This window comes from Plecotus auritus (assembly GCF_963455305.1).
Source record: "Plecotus auritus genome assembly, chromosome: 1".
Classification (NCBI taxonomy): domain Eukaryota; kingdom Metazoa; phylum Chordata; class Mammalia; order Chiroptera; family Vespertilionidae; genus Plecotus; species Plecotus auritus.
Window position 1 is genome coordinate 29,851,121 of NC_137770.1, and position 25,553 is coordinate 29,876,673.

The following is a 25,553-nucleotide window of genomic DNA, read 5'->3' on the forward strand; positions in this document are numbered from 1 at the left end:
GTAGGTAGGAGGGGACTGCGTGCGTGGTGAGGCAAGCCACGGGTGGCACAGGCCCGCAGAGAACAGGGCCTGCCAGCCATGGCACGCTGGCAGTCCCACCTCTGTGCATGAGCTGCAGAGGAAACACCTTTTCTGACCGCTCATTGGCTAAGTACACCACTCACAGTGTTCTTGATAACTTGGATAATAAGAATCCAAGAAGGTGATCTAGGGTTTTTCCACCTCATTCCTGGAGGAAAAAAATGAACGTCCACTGCTGGAGGGGCTAAGAAATGTCATATCCTGCCCTAGATGGTTTGCCTCAGTGGATAGAGCCTTGGCCTGCTGACCTCAGGGTCCGGGTTCGATTCTGATCAAGGGCATGCACCTAGGTTGCAGGTTCCTCCCTGGCCAGGGCCCAGGTCAGGGCTCATGCAGGAGGCAACCAATCAAAGTGTCCCTTTCACATTGATGTTTCTCTCTGTCTTTCCCTCTCTCTTCTATGCTCTCTAAAAATCAATGGAAAAATATCCTCAGGTGAGGAAAGAAAGAAAGAAAAAGAAAGAAAGAAAGAAAGAAAGAAAGAAAGAAAGAAAGAAAGAAAGAAGGAAGGAAGGAAGGAAGGAAGGAAGGAAGGAAGGAAGGAAGGAAGGAAGGAAGGAAGGAAGGAAGAAAGAAAGGTCATATCCTATGAAAGACACATCTTGAAAATGCCTAAAGAAAGTTGTCATTTTTTCATGGTGAACGGACTGGAGTCCATGTTGATGAAAACACCTTGGTGGCTGCGGTGGCTGGCAGTGGCTGTAGCAGCAGGGTGATGGAGCTGGTGCCTTCCCCTGATCAGCCCAGTCACCTCCTGCAGAGGGAGGCCAGACTGTGGCTTAGGCCCGCTCCCCATGGGGACTGGGCCTAAGCCGTCAGTAGGACATCCCCTGAGGGTTCTTGTATTGGAGAGGGTGCCAGTCGGGCTGAGGGACCCACCTCCCCCCTCCCACCCCCCGTGCACAAATTTCATGCACCAGGCCTCTAGTATTGTAATAATTATGTAGGGTGTCTGATGGGAACTAGACTTATCAGGGTGATCACTTTGCAAGTTATATAAATATTAAATCACTATGCTGTGCACCTGAAACTAGTATAATATTGTATGTCAACTGTAATTGAAGAATTTAAAATTAAATAAAATTTAAGAATTAATAAGAAGAGAAGGCAGGAAGGACCATTCTCTCTCCAGCATGCTGAACTGAAGAGAATTGGGAACCCCTCTGAAATAGCATGTACCACAATCCCCTGTGAAGGGGTGGGGGGCAAACAACATGAGAGGGGACATGGGAGATTGCACCCTGGATTTGCTTTCCAATGTCTAACCCAGATGATGGGAGCAGGGAGTTCCTGGCAGCCAAGTCCTGCAGGGTTGGCCGCTCTCTCTCACCTTTCAGGACTCGGTTATTTTCATCAAAATAAACCTTAGTTTGCAGCAGTGGTTTTCAATCCCCCCCCCCTTTTTTTCATTATTACTCACCTAAGGAGCATTTTTAGACACTTTTCTCCTAATCACTTCCCTAATAAAAGATACGCTCCATGTACTGTATGCATATCTGTGCTTTATATATAAACAGAGCATACCCCCACACACACACCAAAACCAATGCCCCAGAATCAATGTTTGCCTCCTTGGCAACAGCTGGGAGCAGGTATCTCCGCCCCCACTGAGAAAGCATAGTTTAGAGAATTCTGTTTCCTCCCTCAGTGCAGGGAGGAAGGAGAGCACTGGCCGCAGACATTTTTATGGTTACACCAGCTCTCTCTTCCCAAGACCCCCGGAGGTCTTTCAGAACTCAACACTTTATTCTCTGAGCATTAACTATTTGTGGAGAATGCGAGTTCTCAATCTCTGCAAAGCCAGTCAGATCATCAGTAATAACAATCCCCACCATTCGGAGCTCCAGAACCTTTGGCTGACTTCCCTGCATCATGTCCTAAGAGCCAAAAAGAACAGAGTCCTGATCCCCTTCTTGCACCAACACCTGACCCTTGGGATCTTAAGATGGGAGAGCTATACAGACCCTAACCCTTGCTGGAGGCTGAGGCCGGTGACCCGACAGCTGTGTGACACCTGTCCCTCCTCTTATTCTCATGTGCTGACACCAAGACCGACCTCCCACAGGGGCCCAGGTGACCGGGAGTCACCTGACCATCATCCCAAGGGATAAGACGCAGCAGGAAGAGAAGAGTAACTACAGAGCTGGAGTTCTTATTGCCTCACCCTGGAGTGTGGAGGAGGCGTTGCTGGTGCCAAGCTGGGTGAGTGTGTCTGGAAGTCATTGAGGGAGGATAAACACGGGGCAGAGCCACACAATGTCATTTTTAATAGCATCGCTTCCCCTGACCCTATTAACACCTCTTTCCATTGACTTCAACGAGCCACTGAATGAAGCCTTTTGGCAGCTGCAATACACATTTGGTTGCGGCCGCTGGATGCAGAGTTCATAGCCTGAATGGCCCAGCGCAGTGTGCGCAGCCCCTTCGCATAGGGCGGAGGGGCGTCGAGGGTAACAAAGGGAAAGTGAGAAGTCACACACCACCAGAGGGACAATGCCCGGTGAAAACCTAAGTGGAAAATGGCTTACGTAACATTGTAATATTCAATTAAAATCCTCCCGTATTCCAAGAGCTGTATCTCTCTCTGGAGCAGAACAACAGAAACATTCTGTTTACATCTCCCATCGTCCAGATAAGAGCCTGGGACTGCCCATCTGGTCCAGCGGCCAGACCATAATGCCTGCTGCTCAGGGAGAGGAGGAAGGGCTTCCGGTCTCCTGGGAAAGCGTGCAGGTTGAGGACCTCCAAGATTGCCCAGATGCAGGCCCAGAGGCCCACACAGCATGAAGCCACGTGCAGGGAGTGGATCTGTCTGCAGGATAGGGTCACCGAGGGTGAGGAGATGCAGCTGCACTGCCCCGGGGAGGCCCGAGGTGGAAATCTTTATGAAGTGCGAAAAGCAAGGTGCCCTGCTGCCAGGAGAGCCACCTGTGAGATCCAGCATGCCCAAAGGATGGGAGGCCAAGCCAACGCCAACAGGACCCTCTGACCATCATCTCCGGGCACCTGGGCATCTGGCTCCTGACCCAGCAAACAAGCGCTCACTACCACCAAACGGGTCTAAGGCCTGGGTCCAAGGTCCACATCGGTCCTGCCTCCTGGCAAGCCTTCGGGCAACACCAGGCCCCACACGGGGCTCTGGGGAGACAGAAACGCTTCCGCATGTGCCCTTGGCCTCCCAGTCTCCAGTGGGCTCACACTCCAGATCCAGGTGTTATAGGCAATAAGTTGGTAACCCAAACCCCTCACTTTTCTCCTCTGGGCAGTGATTTCTAACAGTGAAGGTTGCCTGCCTCCCCAGCCTCAGGATGCTGTGTAGGAGGAAAGACTTTAAAGTCCTCTTAAAGGAGGTATAGTAGTACTAAAACGTCTCATCCCACAGCCTACTTTTAAAATTGGATTTGCAAAATTAAAATCCTACCAAAGTTTTTTTAAGTTAAGAAATAAAGTAAAACTTACAACTCAATAAGAAGACAAACAATCTGACTTTAAAATGAGCAAAATATTTTAAAAGACATTTCACCAAAGAACATGCACGGATGGCTACTGAAGACATGAAAAGGTTCTCAATGTCATTAGTATTAAGAAAACACAAATTAAAACCACAATGAGATACCACTGCGTACCTACTAGAATGGCTAAAATTTTTTCAATAGATAATACCGTGTGTTGGCATGGATGTGGAGAAACTGAAACCCTTGCTCATTGCTGACGGGAATGTAAAATTGGGTAACCACTTTGGAAAAGAGTTTGGCAATTTTTTTCAAAACTTAAACATAAATTTACTGTTCAACCCAGAAATCCAATCCTGAGACTATCCAAGAAAAATAAAAACATATCCACCTAAAGACATGCATACAAATATTCACAGCAGCGTTATTTCCAGCCCCAAACTGGAAACAAATGTTTGTCAACTGGTTAACAGATAAACACATTGTGATATCTCCATATAAAGAAATATTGTTCAGCAGTGAAAAGGAATGAATTACTAACACATGTGCAATATAGATAAACCTCGAAAACATTATACCAAATGAGAGAAGCCATGTGCAAATACTACATATTGCATGAGTCCATTTACATTTAATGCCTAGTGAAGGTAAACCTACAGAGACAAAGCAGACCCCTGGTTGCCTAGGGCTGGGGGTGGGAGTGGGGTATAACTATAGGTGGGCAGAAGGTTTCTTTTTGGGGAGATGGAATTGACCTTTGGTAGTGGCTGCACAACTATAGAAATGTATTAAATTCATCGAATTGTGCATTGACAGTGAGTAAATTTTATGGTATGTAATTATACTTCAATAAAGCTGTTAAAACAAAAAGGGAGGCAATGTCAACGTCATCACAGATAAATCATCAGGCGGCAGCAGCAGCTATGTTATCTGAGCAATCCTTGATTTGGGGGAGACTTTTCCATATACAGGGTGAAGCAAAGGTAGGTTTATAGTTGTGAGTATGCAAAACACAGTTTATTCTTGTATTATTATCTATTAATTATTGTATTATTTTCCATACGAAGAACTGTAAATCTACTTTTGCTCTACCCTGTATTTTAAAGAAAAAGATAGCTGAATCTCAGTTTATATATATGCACATGATAATTTGATGCCTGACACTTACTCTTGGTGATTTTTTTGGACCTCAAATAGCAAGACTTTATTTCTTTTTCCTATACCATGACATACTTCTAGACCATGGTGAAGCAGACAGAACACTGGGAAAAAAGCCAATTCAAAGATTTTTACTTTTCATACTGGGAGAAAAAAGTAAATTGGGAAATATTTTTAAAAAAATAAACAAGGAAAACTTGAAAGAATTTCTCAAGGATGATGTCAAGATCAACAACAATAATAATATTGCCACATTTTACAACGCTCCACGTTTCTGGCAGGTGGCTTTCCTCAACTATCTCACCACCGGCCAGGGGAGGGGAAGTCACAAAGAGACTGAGTCTCAGTAAGAAAGCCTTCAGGCAGTGAGCAGCCTTGGAAACGGCCCAGCCCAGAGCCACGGCGTTTGGCCTCCCAAGATGCCCCACCCCCAGGCTCGCCTCCTTGCAGGTGCAGCCCAGATCGCGCAGCGGGTTTGTGTGACAGCACAATTCCTTGCCCTGCGAGAAGGCCTGGCCCACGCACAGACAGCTGGAAGTCACTTCGACCCCCGATGACACCGTTCAAAGCCTCCTCTGTTTGGCTTTTTGATTCCTGATTGACATTCGCTGGCGAGTGGAGATAAATGCTGGGCTGAGGACAATGTTGATCCGCTCTGACTATTCTCAGGAAAAGACTTTTCAGAATAACAAACAAAAAACAAAACAAAACCCCAAAACATTGGTGTGCGTAAGGGACTGAATAGAGCCCAAGAGGTCCAGGGAAGCCGGGCTGGGCCTTTCAAGGGTCTGGCAAGTCCATTGAGGAGTTAATTGTTTGGGTGTACAATGAGTTTATTCTGACCACATACAAAGAGCTTTCTCTTCCAGGTCCTTCAAAAGCAAATGTGTCAAAGGGGCCAGAGGAGGAATCCTTATTAATGGCATCTTTTGGGGTCTCCAAGACTGAGAAGCCTTGGAGAATGAGGAAAAAAGAAACCACCACCCCCTCCTGAGATTCAGAAGGTCTCAGTGATCCCAGCTCCCCTCAATTCTTGGGCTCCGTCCAGTCTGTGTCCATCACTGGTCACTCTTCCACTTATATTCTTTTAGGCTTCTGTTGGCCATCTTGTTCAAAGACATGGAGATAAACTTCAGGCTGGTAGAAGTGTGGTAGGTTCTTGCTTTTGAAGGGGCCACATTTATGCCAGACTCGGGGACCCAGTGTGGAAGTTGAGATTACTTATTTTGAGCATCATAAAGAGACAACTAGGCCTGTTTGCAAAATCCCTTAAAACCTGGCTGGAATCACACCAGGCGGACGATGGAATGTTACTCAGCCTCGGCATTTCCTGAGATGCATGTCCCATGACCACGGAAGCTCAGAAAAGCACTGGGAGCTGTCCCGACTCAGAACTTTGAGAGCAGAAGCTATCTGAGCAGTTTGGGTCCTTTCCAGAGCAAAAGATCAATGTTTTACATTCCGTCTTCCCACCTGCACACTCCCTCCCTAAAGAAATGAAAACAAGCTTAAAGCTGTCTTTTTGCAAGCAGTTGCCCACATCCTCAAGTTCCACATTCCCCTGAATAAGAGCAAAAGCATGAGGCTGGTGCAAAGGGTAGACCAGGGGTGAAAGAGGAAGAGGAGGGAGACTGGGAGACAGGAGGAGGAGGAGGAGGAGGAGGAGGAGGAGGAGGAGGAGGAGGAGGAGGAGGAGGAGGAGGAGGAGGAAAGGCTGAGGAATCGGTTCAGGGCTGGGTTCACACAAAGACTGCTGTTTGGTTTTTTTTTTGAACTTTTTATTTTGAAATGAATATAGATTCATAGGAAGTTACAAAAATAATACAGAGTAGTCCCATGTATCCTTCCCCCAGTTTCCCCCAGTGATGGCATCTTTATAGTTAAGATAATTATATAGGTAACAAATTATATAGGTAATATCATTATAGTACAATAGCAAAATCAGGACTGATGTTGGTATGATTCACAGACCTTATTCACATTCCACCAGTTTTACATGCACTCATTTGTGTACGTAGGTAGCTCTATGTAACTTCTATGCAATTGTATTCATGTGTAGATTCATGTAACCACCATCACAATGAAGATACAGAACTATCTCATCACAAGGATCTCCCTCGTGCTACACCGTTATAGTCATACTTCCCTTCCTCTACCTCATCCCTCACCCCTGCCAACCACTAACTCCATCTCTATCATTTTGTCATTTATAGAATGTTACATAAATGGAATCATGAAGTATGTGACCTTTTGAGATTGACCCTTTTCGTTTTGCATAATGCCCTTGAGAGCCATCCGAGTTGTTACACATATCAACAGTCTGCCCCTTTTTATTACTGAGTAGTATTCCATGGTGTGGCTGCAACACAGTTTACCCACTGAAGGGCATGTGAGTGTGCCCATCTTTGGCTCTTACAGATAAAGCTGCTGTGATCATCCATGCACAGGAAGGAGACATGGTACACACATAACACTCATGCACATCTCTTCTGCAATGAATCTCTGCAAAGCTGGTGTACGGATATGCCAGGCCTGGTCAGGGTGGCTCAGAGCACCAGAAAGCAGCAGCAACATGCATGCAGAGAGCAAAGAGCTGCCTCTCCTGGGCTTGGAGCTGCTCAAGCACAGTTCTGTTCAGCAGGCCCATCATGGGAATGAGAATGCTTCTCACCCCATGGGGGAATTCAATGTGCATAGAAGCCAACCCGTACAGGTCATCCGCTGCCCGCCTCCATTCAAAGCCAGCGCAGGCTGGTAGGTCATCACACTTTTGCCATCTGATGGCCATGCTGACAGATCAACTACTGATCCAGCTTCTCCCTCAGTGCTGGGGAAAGAGGAATCAGAAAGATAGCTGGGAAGAGGGTACAGCAGAAATGATGCCCCACATGTAGAATGTCCCAAGACAAGAGCCTGCACACCTCAGCCAGGGCTCAGGGCAATGAGGCGAACCTCCTTAAGGTGTGCTAACCACCCCCTTCCTCTGGGACGCCTGCCATCCATCACCCCTGCCCTAAGCACATCCCTCAGCCCCGAATGAGGAGGATGCTTAATCCATCACTTGAGTGACAAGATCTCCAAGCTGGTACCAATCTGTAGACCCAGGCTCCATGAGAAATTCTAAAGATAGAGACCAAGGAGAGGGACCTTTGTCTCTATCTTTACCTGGATAAAGGAGTATGGCCTACTCTTTACCTGGAGCACATACTATAGAGCAGCCAGTGAAGGATTAAAAAAAAAAATCTCTGCAAATTAAAGGTGGGTTGGGTTTTGGAAGTTCAGTCCCTCTCCAAGACTGGCTTGACAAATACAGAAGCCCATGGAGAAATGTATGCAGAGGCTGCTCATGTTTTTATTTCTTTCCTCACTTTCTTTAAACAGCTAGCTCCCAGACCTGGTACAAGGAGAAAAAGGCAAACTGCAGAAAACCCCTGGTGACCCTAAACTTGCCCCTTGCCATGTATAGAAGCATCACTCTCTAAGGTCCTAGGTGCTCAGAAGGAAAAACCTCCCGGAGAACTACCAGAACTCAGTGTACAGGGGCTCTCCTCTATTTCATGCAGTTACTCCTCGCCACGCCCCTCCCCCACTGCACCCTGGCTGTGCACTTCCCTCTGCCACATCACAAGCAATGACTCCCAGGACCAGTCCCTGGCTGTATTCAGTTATCCTGAGGGCTCCTCAAATCGTCCACATTCATTATCACCAACACCCCAAAAAGAGGCATCGTAGGAAACCCCACAAGCCTTGGTCGGCCAGGAAAAGCCACTTGGTAAATTCATGATCTCTAAACACATTTGCTTCCCAGCCATTCTTCAGACGACTTCAGTTGAAACCAAAAATTCATCTCTACCACAACGGCTGCAGCGTTGGGCTGTTTTAGCAGCAGATCGTCAGGGGTTAAGGGCTGCTGGGGGCTCTTTCCCCTGTTCTGACATTCCTCTGTAGCCTCAATAAAATACATGTGGATGCACGTGTGTCCCCCACCCTCCAATACACACAGACCCCTTCCATCACTCTTCAAGGGCGAGGACCAAAGGAGAAGAAGGGGAGGGGTGGCCGGGATGGGAGTGCCCCAGATCAATGGATATTTGAAACTCAAACACATGGCCGGGACCTACACTGCACGTGTTAATTACCACACATGTGCCTGTAAAGGAGTCCGGGAAACACAAGGGGCCCAAAGATCAGAGCCAGGCAAGGACATTCCAAGGGATTAAATAAATAGTCTGAAGTTCTGACCCTCTCCCTTCTAGGAGCACGTGCATCTGGGTAAGATAACAGCGCCTCCCTCCCTCCTTACCCTCCCCCTTCTCCCCTCGGGCTCCACACCTGTGGACCCAGGAGCCTCGGCAACCCAGGCCTCCCTGTCCAGGCCAACCGGCTGTGACCTGCTACTGCCTGGCCTCTCTCCCTCCTCCTTTGCTCCTGCTATCTCTCTGGGCCGCCTCCCCCAGCCTCCTCTCACTCTGCCTTTCTCCTCTGCTTTGGAGGACTCATTCCTGGCTGGCAACCAGACTCTCCGTGGCTGCACAATACGTCTTTTCATTCCTTCCAGGCAGAGAGAACCGATCCCTCCAGCCCTGTCAGTGGAGCATGTTCAAGAGGGTGGGGAAAGAATAGGCTGGGTCTGCTCCTCCCTCTCAGCCCCCCACTGCTCACACACCCAGCCCTCCAGCCTCACCTCCTTCCCACCCGTACCCCCTACCCTGCACAAGGGCCAGGCCCAGCATCTGTCTGTGGCAGGCCTCAGGGCTGCGAGCTCCGGCTCTCTGGAGATGCCTGCTAGGAGACCCCACGTATGGGCACGAGCTCAGACAAGGGGCCTTTGTGTCTTCCCACCTGCTGCCCTGGGAGCACATTCCATTCTTAAGTGGCAGCTGAAAGAGGGACCTCAGTGGGCCAACACAGGATATTACGAATGCCCTCTAGCACCCTGTCCCCATTCAAACCTCAGCTTCCTGGGCAGGTGTGGCTTCAGGTGGCCCTTCCTACAGGTGGCCCTAAACTGCATTTCACTGCACTGCCCATGGCAGACAGAGAACAGGACCAGCACCTACACTGATCCTCCAAAGTAGAAGGAAAAGAGCCCACTGACACGTCAATTCCCAGGGCAAATAAGCCCCAGCATCCCTCCCTCCCCATCCCCAGGCCTTCTCACTAAAGAGGGGGCCTCGGCAGAACCGTCACAGAGGGAGGAACTCATCTGGTGTAGGACAGCAAAGAACTAAAAATTGATGGCAGCTTAGCTCTGAGATGAGGCCTCAGACTCTACACCCCTGTTCCCTGTACCACCCCTGGAGGAATCAGGTTCCCCTGCCCTCTTCCTGATAAATCCGTGAGATCCCACCATGACCATGTGTCTGATTCTTACGTTATTCGTGAGGTGCAAAGTCACATCGATTTGGAAAGTACTTCTCTGTGCAGTTTAAGAACCCAAACCCCATGGGCCTTTCTTGGTGTGGATGCTTATCTCAGCATCGTGAACTCTGTACCCTCTCCTGGGGAAAATCTGGATGGTCAATTCTGAATGGATTGCCTTTTTTTTTTTCTTTTTCTACTACCAGAACCTCATGCCCAGAAATAAAGGGCATGTTCTGAAGACTCCTGTTGCAACAAGCAACACTGAAGGCAGCTTTCTTTTCCAGCCCCAATACATTGTAGATACACGCCATTCACAGAATTGATGATTCCAGGTCATTGCAGAAAGAAACAGCCATGCCCCTCTCCCACTGGAAGGAACCACCCACACTCACGGCTGTCTCCTCTGTTCTGGGGAAGACCTGGGAAGGCACTTGCTCTCTTTTTTTCACCCACTTACTCATTCCTGCTCACAGGAAGGGGAGCAGCCCATCTAGTCCATTGGTCCATGTTTTCTACTGGGTGGTGGTGTCACCATGCCCTACTTTCACATCTTCTTGGAGCACCCACAATTGGCAGCAGGTTCTCCGGACACTCATCTCCTACCTTCAGAAAGGGTGACCTTGCCTCCTCCTCCCATCTCCATCCAGTAAGTGCCTGGAGCAGGGTCTAGGGAACTCACTTTGGTCTCCCTGTGACAGCGTGTGCCAACTAGCACATGGGTCTTATGAGCGTGAAGTTCCCAAGGCCCAGTTTCAGGTGGGAAGCCTCAAACTCAGCCAAGGTCCCTTGTCTGGGTTTTACCTGAAAATGGGGGTTCTGGATTTCTCACTCATGCAGTGAAATTGATAGTTATTTTCTATGCAACCACAACTCTCCGTGTGCTTGTACATCATCCTGGAGGTGAGAGCAGTGAGCGTAGTGTCTGCCACACCAGAAATTATGGTCCGCATACCCCAGGGACCTGCTCCTCGTGGCAGGTGGACCCCTAAAGAGCACTCAGACAAATGCCTTAATCGGGGTATATATAATCTGTAAGGCCCAGTACACAATGAAAACGACAGGCCTTCTGTTCAAAAAGCAGAGGAAAGTGTCATTAAAGAGACTAAAAATAAAGTTGTATCCTCTCTTCCATAGCCTCTCTCTTGACTTGCCATGGTGTTTTTAATTTGCTATTTGATGTTGCTCTAGGTAAAGAAAAATTTTTGAGCATACTATAAAAGCATGCATCACAAAAGCTACGTGCACATGGGGCCAAGGATCAGCAGCAGACATGCAACTGCATGTACTGCTGCTCACACGCACGCATCATTGTCCCATAGACTTTCCGCACTTAAAAGCACAAGTTCAAAGACAAAAGAGTTGAGAATTTTATGACAACCAATGCACAGGTCACAAGCCCATGAAGCCAGCCTAGTCTTAGTGAAGAGAAACTGGAGGAGCTGGAATAGTTATTGAGAAGCAGTGAGGGAAAAATGCTCAGATGGGTTTCCAAAATAAGAGAGTCGGGCAGACTTGAGCACGCCTACTTTCATTATCTTTCTTGTTTAATGCTGGTGACACTGGTGAGTTGATTGACTGAACTTCCTAGGAACCAAGATTCTCAGGGTCCCTGCCAGCTCTGTGGCCTGCACTCGCTCACCTCCCCCAGAAATTCTGGGAGCTTGGTCCCCACCACCGATGAGCCTTACTCACCTCGGTGCTTCTGGAAGGAAACACAGAGTAAGAATGGATATTTTCTGCAGGGCACCTTTAGCTTTCACCCCAGCTCCATCCATCTTGTCCAAGAATTCTTGCTTGGACTGGCTTTAGGAGCAAACATTGAGATAAAGCGTAAAACTCTACTCACCTTTCCTTCCTGAGTTACCCTGGCTCAAGGGCTTGTCGGTGACTGAACCTTGGGTGAGAGGGGAAACAGAAACACAGACATTCAGAATGCATCGTGGTTGGTTCCTTTCATAGAGTTGGCAAAGCCTGATGTTATGAGCATATGGTTATGTGTATATATATCGTATACACAACTAGGGATATTATATACACAGTTAGTACATACATACATGTTGAATGGGGTTTGTTTAATGTCAATGTCACTGATACCACAGCACTGTTGAGATGAACCATGATTTCCAGGTTCCCTGGCAAGAGTTGTAACCAGACTTCTCTCTTATTGAACATTCCAATGACTGCCCCTCGCCTCCACTCCCCATCTCCCCGACTCTCACCAGCTTCATGTTCTGAGCCATATCTATTCAGTAGGGCCAACCGAAAAGAAACCCCCTCTTACTGCAAATGCAATGATTGACATCCCTTGCTGGTTAGGGCAGGAAATCGGCGATTTTCCATCTGCATTAAGTAGAAAATTGTTGGCCCAATTGTCCTGAATGGGCCAAAATAGTCTGAGGCATGGAAACAATTTTCTAGATGCAGCAGGCTGTTCCTTAAGGAGAGGGTAGTGTGTGAGTTTGGCCAAACACTTTGCCCTGCAGATGCTAGGATGCCATATGCACCCATCCTTTGGTCCTGACCGTATGGCACCTGTCTTCTCCACAAAACCCACACAGGCAGGGCACAGCCAGCTCATCCACAGAAAGGCATCTGTGGAGGCCCCACGCCAAAAGAAAAGAAAGAAGCCTTATTTCCCCAGTCTATATCATACCCTTTTTCCAGGTACTGATTTTGTGAGAATTCAGTTATCTTACCCTGCATGACTTGTTTCTAGTGCATTTGTTTGCTTTCAATGGAACTTTCCAGGTCATCTGCAAGGAGGGCTCATTCCTGCCCCTTCCCACAACAAGCCCAATTAAGGTTTCCAGTTTCCATGTAAACCAAAAATAAACTTTCCTTTTTGGCCTGCAAGTCTTGGTTTCCTAATGTAGATACTTACTGCCCTTCCCACTTACTTCTCCCTTTATATAGCAGGACCAGAAGAAAAATGAATAAATTTTGTGACAAAAAGGAAAATGTTAGGATAGCAAAACTGCTAGCCTTTTGGATCTCCCATAGGTTTTAGAATAATGTTTCATCCTTTGCTTGCACTTCAAAATTAAGATAAGTAAATATATAAAACCTCTTATACATAGCCACTGAGAAATATGAAACAGCAGATGGTGGGATGGCTTTTGTTTTTGTGTGTGTGTGTTTTTTTTAATGAAGGCTGAGCTGCATAGTGAATTAAGGGAGAAACTCTCATCTTAATGGAACGTAAAAGTGTGGGGCTTGTGTAAATCCATAGTCCACAGTCCCCTGAAGCTGTTCTAAGAGCAAAATTTCCCTATGCTTATCAAGTTGGAAATAGAAAGGACTTAATTTTTGCCATGGGCAGACCTAGAGGGTCACTATAAAGCTGTGGTGCCCTAAATGGTCTACTCATCAGAACCACCTGAGAATCTTCATACACACATGGACTCCAGGTCTCACTGCAGACCTGCTTGGTGAGAATATACAGGAGGGGCCTCAACACCTGGGTTCTTTTTCATCCCCAAGGCACTGCTGAGGGCAGCCAGATGTGAGGGCCACTCTGATGAGAGTTATCCATCACTCTGCATTACATTGTTCAGGGTGGCACACCTATGGTGCATAGGCCACTGCTGGGAACCAATTCCAACATGTCATAATTACAAGAGTTTCATCAAAAGGTTGGTGAAGCTTATGGGGGCTCAACAAGGGCTGAGCCACATATGTAGTTTACCTGTTGGAACAGCTAAAAATCATCTCCCCCAAACCTGAATAGGATTGTTAACTGCCAGACAACCCAAGGCATCTTAATCTGCATGTTATTGCCTCCTGTTGGCCCAACACCTGAACAGCTGTAGGCTATTCCCCAATCTGACAATGCTTCTGTAAACCCTACCCTTTGAAACCCTGCCCTTTGAAGTGTATTATCTCCACCTTGCTTTAGGACAATCTGTGTTAATAAAAAGCACTGGGTCCTGAGTCAAGGGGTAGTCTTTAGCTCCTTTAGCTGAAGCTCCTCTGACCCCCAATGCCTTTCAAAACTATCTTTCGTCTTTGAACTCCTTATTGAACCTACTTATCAGCCTTTCTCCAGATTGCTGCACCACTTCGTAATGCTGGGCCGAGAATCCCGGCAGGCCACCACTCTCCTCCTGTGCTCATGACAAACATCACTAATTGGCCATCATGGTCTTTGATTTTGCATTCCCATGCAGTCTTGAAATCCACCTCAATCAAGTTCTCCCAGGGCCATTAGCAGCCAGAGCATTCAAGCTAAAAAGGTATATGCCATGCTCTAGGGGTTACAGCCAATATTTGGGGAAAAGAGCCTTGAACCAGAAACCTACACTTACAATAATAAATATATGCCTACAGGCATATACTGACTCTGTCACCCAGCTGACTAAGAGCAAGTGCATGTTCGAGTGGGACGCTCCCTCACCTGGGAGTGGCTAATAACCACCACCAATCTTTCAAATATTCCCTTACATGATACAGGGGACAGCCAAGAGGTCTCTCTACAACCCTTTTCTTTCCTCCCACCCCTCCCTACGGTACCTGAACATACAGGAGTTTTATTCTGCACAGAAGAACCACTGATGGGCTTCCCATCTGGGGTGACACACCAGCAGTACCCTGTGTAAGTGTGGCACTGCACCTGTACGGAAAAGTCAAAGGGAAGAACTGTAAGTCTTGGGGCACAATATCAACAATCATCTCTCACCCCTTCAAAAGCATCCCCAGTATGGTGAGCAAGCTCCTTCCACCTCTCACCCCAGCATCTGTCCCCAGAGTCTCTTGCAGGAGGGCTTGTCAGCCAACAACATTATGTTTTCTGCATGACTCCCATGCACAGCCATGGAAACTTATCTACTTCTGACTTCTAACACTATCTTAGATCCAATGCGTGTTTCCTGTGATGGTTCTCACTAATGCCCACATATTTCCCTCCCCACCCCGCCAAGTACAGGTTAAATGTCCCCATTGTAGGTTGATGTGACCCTTGTTTAACAAGCAGAGGCGGTGGTAAGCTTTTCTTGTCTTTCCAGCTTTTCCCAGCATCCCTTCATATAGTCAGCTGCCTGCTGATCAGGTGGCTCTCCTGAGACAAGGACACACGTGATGGGGTTAAGGCAAGAACAAGGTCACTTGTGCCTGCAGGTTCTAGCTGCCCCTCTGCACCAGGGCTCAAGCCTCCACCCTGCCTGGAAATAGTACATGAAAAGGAGGCTTTCTTCATTCGGGGTAACTCTGCTTTCTCTGCCGATAGCTGCCACTCTATCCCCCTCCTCCCACCCACCATCCTCTTCCCGTCTGCTTTCTACACAACTTCCTAAACACAAATCAGGGCATCACTCCCCTGCTTAAAACCCCCAGATGACTTGCTAGACTCAGGATGGAGATTAAGCTCGTGATCGTGCAGGACCTCAAGCAAATTTGTGTGTCACTCAAGGTCCTCCATGATCTGCCTCCTCCCTATTCCCACAGCCTCATTTTACACCCACGTCTCCACACACACTCTCCATTCCAGCCACAACAAACCCATTGAAGCTTGCAAGCACATCCAAGTTTCTCATGATTTTGAATTTTGTCTGCTCCAACAATTCCTTTCCAGAAAACCATTCCATAACCCATGCCCAGCCCACTTCTAATCCCTTCAGATTCCTACCTCCTTCATGACACACCTTCTCTGCAAAGTGGTCCCAGCCTCCCCCACCTCTCCTCCCTCTGTCCTCTGATCCTCCACACACCTTGGTTTCCCAAGTTCTGAGCCCTTATCACAATGAACTCTAACTATTGCTCTATCTAGTCCATTTCCTCCCTTTACTGTGACCTCCCAAAGGCAAGGGACTACAAAAGGTTATTTCTATATTCTAAGCATCTAGCATAATGCCTGGCATTTACTGTAGGCATTTGATGATTTGAACAAATGCATGAATGATCGTATTTACTCAGTCTTGGTCTCCATCAATTCTAAAAATGTAACATCAATTTAAACAGCTCCACCACATCGAATGTAGACCTCATTCACAAGATGTGACAATTTGCACAGATATTAAAGTATGAAAAAGTGTGCCTCCTGGGATCAAGGACATGCTAAAATTGAAGGTAGACAGTAATAGCACACAGCCTGAGTGCTGAGGTCTACGAAGGGCACAGAGGTAAAGGAGATCCGACGGCCGGCATCGGTAAGGCAGGAAAGCCACAGAAAGGCCTCTGCTTTTGTGTGGATCCCAAACACCGTAGTTTTCCCCAAGGCTAGTCTTTTCCCTATGGACCTACCCCAGAAATCAGGACAAGAACAAGATGGAGGGCATCCTGTTCCTACCAGTATGATTCTGTGTTTCAATGAGGCTTTTACCTCTCCTGTCCATGCAAGGAAACAATACTAGCCAAGGCCTTCACCCAGTGCCATATTCCACTCCCACCTCATCTCCTGGAGCCAATCCCATGCCCATGGCTGCTGCCCAGATGCTCTCTCAGGATCCACCTCTTGGATTGGGTCAGTGCTACCTTCTGAGGAGGCGTAATGGTGGAATGGAAAGAAACCCAGGCAGACCCAAGTTGGAAGCCTGGTCCAGCCAGTTATAAACTTAGCTCTTTAGTCCCATCTATAAAATGGGGGTAACAATGCCAAACCTGGAAGGCTCTGAAGAGCAGAGCAAACAGTGTGAGCCCAGTGCCTAGCGTGGATGATGGCCGAGGCAGGGTGGCTGTGGCAATGATTGCTCTCAGCTGCGTCAGGAACACCTGGCAAGCCGGCCTCCTCCTACGCCAGAGCTCCCTAAGCTTGGGTGGGAAACGCGGTGGAAACTTGGATTTTACCCCTTCAGATTCTGTCAGCCCTGCAGGGGATAGTTCCTAGAGACGATTCCTCGCCACTAACAATTTTAATAGGGCCTGGCTGGCTGCGTTCTCCTCGTTGGCCAATAATCACCTCAAGGGAAACCTGTCTCTGGGGCTGGGCAGCCACACTGACTCACTCCCGGGCCCCTTGGCTCCCATGGTCAAGGCTGCCTCCCGCTCCTTGAGGACAGTACTGCCCAAGGCCAGCACCCGAAGCTGTGCCTTTGGCCCAGTGCTGCCTGCTATACTGAGCACTGTGGTCCAACCACAGAGAACCGCTGGGTGGGAGCCCCCTCCTCCCAGACATGCAGCGTCCCACCCAAGGCTAGTGGGCTCAGAACTAAATGGGTAAGAGCTTAAGCCCAAAGCTTTGTTTCGAGGGATATAATCTGAGCTCTGGGCTCAGCGGGTCCCAAGGGCCACATGCTCACTGACTACGCCCATTGTCTCTCCAAGGACACATGGACACTGCCTCCCAGCCCCCAGCCAGGCCCATAGGCCCAAACACAGCCCCTTCCTTCCCAGGGCCCTCAGCATTTCCCTTGGACCAGGCTCCAAGGAATAGACTCCAAATCACGAAATCCTCAGGCTGGGAGCTACTTCCAAGTCCTAGAAAACTGGAACCAAGTGAGGAATTGTTGCCTCTGAGGCCTGGAGCACACAGAAATGGGCTCACCTGCCCCAGGTATGCTGCAGGGCAGGGGCAGTGGACAAGGTCACTTCCCAGTGCTGAAAGAGCCCCAAGTGAATTAACCCATGATTCTCAATCAAGAGAGTGTTCGTAAGTTGTCTTGGGGAGTTTGCAAGACGTCATCTTGAAGAAAAGACGTTACATGAAGACAGGAAGCAATGGTCATAAAGTCAGACTGCAGCTCACCTTCCTTAACACACCAGCTCCCACTTAACCACTGAACCTTCCAACCCTCTGCGGCCTCGAAAAGGTTCTTAGTGAAAGCCAGCCTCAGACTGTCTGAGGCTATTTTAAAAGGGGAGCTAATAATGCCTACCTCACGTCACTGCTGATAGAATTAAATTAGATAATGAAAATAAAGCACTTAGATCACACAGTTAAGCTACACTATTTATCATCATTGTGTTCTTTTTCAGCAAACTATCTTTTTTTTTTTAGAGGGAGGGAGAGAGAAAGAAACATCATTAATGAGAGAGAAAATCATTGATTGGCTGCCTCTTGCACACCCCCTCCTGGGGACTGAGCCCACAACCCAGGCATGTGCCCTGACGGGGAATTGAACTGCAATCTCCTGGTTCATAGGTCGACGCTCAACCACTGAGCCATGCCAGCCGGGCATCAGCAAACTATCTATACACTCAAAAAGGGCACAATCAGATTCTCTGGTGGGAACCAAAAAACACCCTATTCTGACCAGGCACACGGAGGGGGCAGTCTGGAATTAGCAAAAAGTTTGAAGAAGTTTCAATAGAGTAAGGGGAAGTTTGTTTTCATATAGCAACAGTTTCATTACACTCAAAGGAGAGAAGTGAGGCTTCTTGCAGAAAAATTCAGGATATCAAGTCTATAGAATTGATGGTTTATGCATACATCAAGATGTAAGTTCTACCTAGTTTAGCCTCTTTTTTTGTAAACTTATTTATTCTTTTGAATTAATAAATTATTTATTCTTCATTCTACCTCCCTACTCCCTCAGATTAATCAACTCACAGATCAATCTGTGGCAAAAGCATGGCCCAAGAGGAATCGACAAGGTAATTAATTGGCCATTTCTAGTATCCTACTGTGCAGTTCTCAAAACTCAGGATAGTTCTGGCCCTAAAGGTGCAGGTACAAACCATGGAATTTGCTCTCATCTCATTCTGGAGCATCCCTGGAAGGCTGAAGTGTCAATTGATGGGTCCTTTCGTAAGAGACTAAAGTGTTTGTACATCAGCCTACGTGAGGTTACTGTCTGCTTAACCATGTTGTTGAATGTAACTGGTATTCCTAAAAGTACTTTAAAAGTGTGTTCTGCCCAGCTGGTGTGGTTCAGTGAACCAAAAGGTCACGGATTTGATTCCTGGTCAGAGCACACGCCCCGGTTGTGGGCTCAATCCCCAGTATGAGGTGTGCAGGAGGTAGCCGATCCATGATTCTCTCATTGTTGACATTTCTATCTCTCTCTTCCTCTCCCTTCCTCTCTCTCTAAATTCAATAAATATATTAAAACACAAAACAAAAAAAGTGTGTTCTTAGATAAGTAAATTTCATCTCTGACTCATATACTTGAAGATTTTTGGTTTGGCCCTGACCGGGTGCTCAGTTGGTTAGAGTGTCGTTCCAATACACCAAGGTTGCAGGTTCGATTAACCAATGAATGCATAAGTAAGTGAAAAGGCAAATCTCTCTCTCTCTCTCTCTCTCTCTCTCTCTCTCTCTCTCTCACACACACACACACACACACACACACACACACACACACAAAGAAAGATTTTGGCTTGAAGTCCTTTATATAAATAGCCCAGTGGTATATTGCAAGTCAACCTCTATCTAAATTATGACAAAATTTGAAATTATTTTAAGCCTGTTAGTCTTCAACATTAGCCCAACTCCTGGACACTGGCAGAATGTGAGAGGCTGACACTCCCAACAAATGCAGTTGAGTAAGTGATGAGTAGAGAAGACTGGGCAAACACCTGCTCACAGGATCGAGCAGATTGGGGTGAATGGAGGAAAGCACCGAGAAGGACAGGGGAGACAGCGATAACCACAGGTGCCAGGCCCCACATGGAGATCGCCACCTTCTACTTTACAGCGGTTTTCGATCACCACAAGTGATCTATTCATTATCTCATTCGGGCCTCGGTCACCCTGTGTGCACGTCTTTCATAGGAGAGGCACAGGGAGTGGAGGATGCTTGTTCAAACGTCACAGCTAGTTCACAGCAGCATAGGCATTTGAATCCCAATCTCCAGCCTCTCGTAAAATATGAGAATGGACAGAGCTGGAGAAAACGTTAGCATTCACCTGTCTAACCCAAACATTTTCCAAACAGGAAACCAGAGACAGAGAGGTAGCCTGCTGGCCGGCACCTAGTTGTGGCAGGTGTGCTGGTGTCAGAGGGAACTGTGTCTCAATTCTCCAGCAAATGGAGCTCTTTGGAGGGAGTAGGAAGATATGGGATAAATGGTCAGGAGGCAGCTGAAAGAGGGTCTTTTGCCCCAGTTTGAGTGAGAAGAATTTCCTGGAGTAATTTGGGGAACTGCATGGGGGCCTCCGCTGTGCGCAATGGCCGGCCTGTTTTCCTTGGTTATTCCTGGGGTGGTCCTCTGACGGGGTCGGACCTCACATCCCACAGTTCCTCTCTGTCGCTGGACTTTTGCTTCCCCTCGTGTGAAAGGTCCCCTGCTTCCTTAACCAGTCTCTCCTGCACGTGCCCACTTTTCTCCTCTGCTCCCGACACCTTCACACGGCCACTTGGATAAGTGATGAATGCAGTTGGTGTCCTGTGGGGTGTGGCTAGGAATTGTTGAGGATGTGGAGCTTCTCTAGCCAAATAACTTTGGAAATATTGGGTCAACTGAAATGAAAAGAGGTCTCAACTGCAGAACATCTCAGAGCCTTACATCGATCCATGACTTAGCTCTCAGAGGACGAGATAGATGGTTTGCAGCAGTGCCTAACCTTATTTCACTGTGGGGCACATTTCATGGTACTAGTGTTCTCTGAAATTTGCTTTATAAATTTATTTTTAAAAAGGCAATATAATGAAGTGCAGGGCCTTGCCGTATTTCTTTGCTTCTCCCAGCCCTACTTTTTTACAGTCTGGGTAGCAGGCTCTCTTGAAATAATTTCCCTCCGGCAAGCCCCACTCCCGTTTTCGTAAGGCTTTCTCAAGCTCTGTTATCTGTGAAGAAATCCAGCTTGAACTGCCCCAGACCTTCACTGACTACTGCCCCCGCCACCCTCTCCCCGCCCCTCCCCCCCCACCCGCCCGGCACAATGCCTCCTTGCCTGGTGCTTTTGTTCCCCCGCTCTGTTTCTTGGTGCCTCTTTTGTAAAACAGAAAATATGAACCATATGCAAAGAGACAGGCTTGGTTCAACATCCTTAGTAGCAACTACCGAACTTGTGATGGAATGTCGACTATCATGTACCTGAACATTTCCCAGTGGGAACGAGTTAAACTAAAAGCAGAAGGCATGCAGATATTTGTCTCTTTTGGTGGTGAGAGTATGAGGCTGCCTTTTTATTTTTAATCTGCCAGTTGCTCCAAATCAGTCAGCAGATTCTTCGGATTACGCGAATGCGCAGTGCAAGTTAAGGATCTTGCTGGGTTGGTCCCACTGACCGCTTTGTTTCTGGGCAGCCCCCTTTTCATTTGTCGGCATTGCCTACAGAACCTCTGAGAAACTGTGTGTTCCATGGGGTGTCCCGGCCCTGGCTGGAAGACCGAGGCTCCAGGCCAGCCGAGGTTGCTACTTGTACCCCCAGAACACCTTTCTCCACCAGAAGCTGCAGGAGAGCATTGCTCATTGCCTAGAGAGCCTATGAAAACAGATGGCTGGGCCCCACCCACAGAGTTTCTGGGTTCATTAGGTCTGGGGTCAGCCAGGGAATCTCCATTCTAACAAGTTCCCAGGTGATGCCATGGCTGCTGGTCTGGGGACCATCCTTCAAGAATCACTGTTTTAAAGGAAACTTCGCATGCCACCCTTTCTGGCAATGATCATGAAACACTCAAGAAGCAAGTACAAAGTTTTCTAGGTGGGAATGTGCAAACAAGGAGCCTGTGGCCATCCTTCTTTCCCAAGTTCTTCTATTCCGGTTGTTTTGATGGCATATGCTCTTTTCATTCGTGGATCTGGTGATTGCAGCATTGCGTTTTCTGGTGATTTCACACGCGGAGGAGAGTCTGGAGCAGTGAGAAGGAGCGGGGCAGAGGAAGGGATGGGGGATCCTTTTGGTCTGCCGAGAACAAACATGTTTTTTTTCTCAGTTTGAAAAAGGTTATCCAGCAATGACCACCTCATCTTCAGTCAAGTTTGACTCAGAAGCAACAAGATGCAGAAAGAAAAACATAGCTTTGGAGCCCAAAGAACCGATCTCGCCTACAAGCTGTGTGACTTTGATAAAGGCATATAACCTCTCTGAGCCTATCTATGAAGTAAGGCTAATGGCGCCCGCCTTGAAGGTCACTGAGAAGACAAAATGAGACAAGATATACAGGGTGGGGCAAAAGCAGGTTTAGAGTTGTTCCTATGGAATATAATAAATACATAACACAAGAATAAACCATTTTGCTACTCACAACTGTAAACTTGCTTTTGCCCACACTCCTAGAGCATCTAAAGTACTGGCAGGTCTAGAGTCTGCTCTCAGCATACCCTGAGTCCATCCTTTTCCCCTTCCTTTGGGCAGGGAGGGTTGGAGGCCGAAGCTTCAAAGCACAGCTGTTCTTGTGGGCTGCAGACACTGTCCCCTGCTCTCTGCCAGGTCTAGAGAGGGCAGTCTGTGAAGGAATGAGGGATTTTCCTTTTACAGTATTTACCTCATCCTCCAGAATTTAATGGAGGAGATGCAAGAAGGAAGATAACCCTTCAATTTCAAATCCTCCTAAATAAGGGATTCTTTGTTGATTGTGTTTTTTATGAGATGATGATATAATGTGGCTGCCAACACCATATTAGTTAGAAGTGGTGTGTTTAGAATGAGGCAGTCTATTCTTCCCCAGGCTGATTATGACCACATCCAAAATCTTGTGTCCAGTTTGGGGAAGGACACTCTATATTGAATTCAGAAAAAAAGAGGTCAGAAGGAAAGAAAGACATAAATAAGTCCCTATGACATGGGAAGGAGTGATAGAACTAAGGATTTATGCCAGGACAAAAAGAAATATTTGTTGGCTAAAAGGTAGAATTTCATAGGACATAATGGTGTCTGTCTTCAAATCTTTTTTGTGGAAAGTAGGATTTCTGTGGATTCTATAAGTCCCACAGCTGGAACTGAGATCATTTGTTGGAAATTACAGGAAGACAGCTCTCAAGTCATTGTAGAGAAGGACTTTCCAACTAGATTGTCCCAAAATACATTATGCATGTTCTCATTGGTGGTGATGAGTTTCCTGTCTCTGGTGGCAATCAAGCAAAAGTTAGATGACTGCTTCTTGAGAAATTGTCAATGGAAACTGAGCCCTGGATTGGGGCAGGACAGGGAGAGGAAGGAGAAGATGAACCAGGAACCTCTGAAGTCCCCTTTAACCCAAAAGTTATATGACTCTACAACCCTCTCTAAATTGAACTTTTGCTGCTTAGGAGTAAGGTACAAATTTACAAATTAGTACTCAATTTGTCAGTGTTAATACCACACTTTCAAGTATATGATGAAGCCCTTTTTCCCCAAAAAAAGTATGAATGAACACTGTCCCAACACACATCTAAAATATATTTAAAACCTGGGTGTTAGGGCTTCAGGGACTCAAAAAGCTTTATTTTCTTGATTCCTGACCTTCTGTTTGGTGCTTAGAATAGACAAGGTTTTGTAAACAGCAAATATGGTACCTGGATCATTCACTTTTATTTCCATTTGGTGGTGCAGTGGGGAGGGGGAGATCAAATATGTTTTTATGTTTTAAAATGCCCATTAAGAGTCCCTCCTGTGTAGGAGCTTTGCTTAGATCTGAACTGTGAGGGTCTGGCCAGTCCTGGGCCTGCAGGAGTTGGAGCTCTTCCTCTTTCTGTATCTGACTTCACTTTTAATTTAACTTTTCTGCCTTCATAACTCCCTCCTGTGTTCCTATTACTTTTCTCTACTTTGACCTGGCAAAAAATACCTGACCCCTTTAATTTTGCAAAATAGTTTAGTTGACTGACCTGCAAGGACTCCTCCTGGTGTGTTATATGCACAGAGTGGTGTGGCAATGGCCCTAAGTGTGGGTATTAATGGTTCTGCCTGGAAGGTCCCTGAGTAAGTGCTTGCTGTGGGCCTACTGTGTACCTACCCACCTGGTTGAGCAGTAGCAATCCTAATAATAAAGAGGTAACATGCAAATTGACCCTCACACCCTCACACAAGATGGCCGCCCGCATGTGCCACAAAATGGCCAGCGAGGGAGGGTAGTTGTGGTGATCAGGCCTTCAGGGGAGGGAAGTTGGAGCTGACCAGGCCAGCAGGGGAGGGCAATTGGGGGTGACCAGGCCTGAAGGGGAGGGCAGTTGGGGGCGACTGGGCTGGCAGGGGAGGGCAATTGGGGGTGACCAGGCCAGCAGGGAAGGGCAGTTAGGGACAACCAGGCCAGCAGGGAAGGGCAGTTAGGGGTGACCAGGCTGGCAGGAGAGGGCAAATGGGAGTGACCAGGTCAGCAGGGGAGGGTAGTTCGGGGCAATCGGGCTGGCAGGGGATTGGTTAGGAGGTAATATTGGGCTGGCAGGCAGGCAAGTGGTTGGGAGCCAGCAGTTCCAGATTGTGAAAGGGATATCTGACTGTCAGTTTAGTCCCGATACCTGGTAGTCAGACATCCACCGAGGGGTCCCAGATTGGAGAGGGTGCAGGCTGGGATGAGGGACACCTCCTCCCCCCCCCCCCCCCCCAGTGCATGAATTTCGTGCACTGGGCCTCTAGTTGTCTTATAAAATCCTAAAAAGTGTGCGAGTTACTCCCCAGGAGTCTTCAATTTAAGCTCCTTCCCAATGCATTGGCACTTCCTTCCCACCCCGCATCACCCCTGCTCAACAAGCCTTCAGTCCCTGCTCGTCCATTTCCCAGTTAAGTTCTCTTTGGTTCAGACCTTCCATCTGTGAATTGCTCTACTTGTAAAAAGTTCTTCCCTATTTTGAGTCAGAATCTGAGTCATTATATACACTGAGTGGCCAGATTATTATGATCTCTGAACACATAATAATCTGGCCACTCAGTGTATATCCTATATAATAAAAGGCTAATATGCAAATTGTCCCCTCAACCAGGAATTCGACCGGCAAGCAGGCCAACCAACCGCCCATGTCCCTTCCCCCTGGCCAGGCTTGCCGGACCCCACCCATGCATGAATTCATGCACTGGGCCTCTAAAATATATATATATACTGAGTGGCCAGATTATTATGTGTTCAGAGATCATAATATTCTGGCCACTCAGTGTACATACTAGAGGCTCGATGCACGAAATTCATGCAAGGGACTCGGCCCTCACAGCCCCAGTCTTTCTGCTGTTCAGTCTAATTAACATATTAACTCTTTATTATATAGGATTTTACTCAGTAATCCTGAGTCGGCTCTGTGAGACTATTCAGTAAATAGCTATTGTCATCCACAGACAAATGTCTGAAGAAAGTGCTCATTTATCCCTTTGGTCTCCAAATAAACCATCTCTGGCTCTTTTGAATATTCCTCATGGGACATAATTTTCTAACCGATTCACCTGAGTCACCCCCTAGCTATGCTATAGCCAATATCACTTTAAAAGATGCAATGCCCACCCGGCTGGTGTGGCTCAGTGGTTGAGCATCGACCCATGAACCAGGAAGTCACTCTTTGACTCCAGGTCAGGGCACATGCCTGGGTTGCAGGCTAGACCCCTAGTAGGGGGCGTACAGGAGGCAGCTGATTGATGATTCTCTCATCATTGATGTTTCTCTCTCTCTCTCTCCCTTCCTGTCTCTGAAATCAGTAAAAACAAAAACATACCAAAAAAAATTTTTAAGATGCAATGTCCTTTAGAGAGGCATAGAGAGTAGTGATTAGGACTAAGAA

General features: G+C 47.4%; 1 protein-coding gene across 8 annotated transcripts in view; it reads right to left on the reverse strand.

Annotated features, from left to right (window-relative positions):
- SMOC1 (SPARC related modular calcium binding 1) overlaps positions 1-25,553 on the reverse strand; it is a 139,571-nt gene that overhangs the window by 36,382 nt on the left and 77,636 nt on the right. For all 8 annotated transcript variants that reach the window (XM_080649876.1, XM_080649875.1, XM_080649872.1 and 5 more), the window contains exons 4-5: positions 14,565-14,664; positions 11,902-11,949 (exon numbers count right to left, since the gene is read on the reverse strand). In XM_080649876.1, the coding sequence (XP_080506002.1) occupies positions 11,902-11,949; positions 14,565-14,664 (148 nt within the window). The remainder of the gene's footprint in view (positions 1-11,901; positions 11,950-14,564; positions 14,665-25,553) is intronic.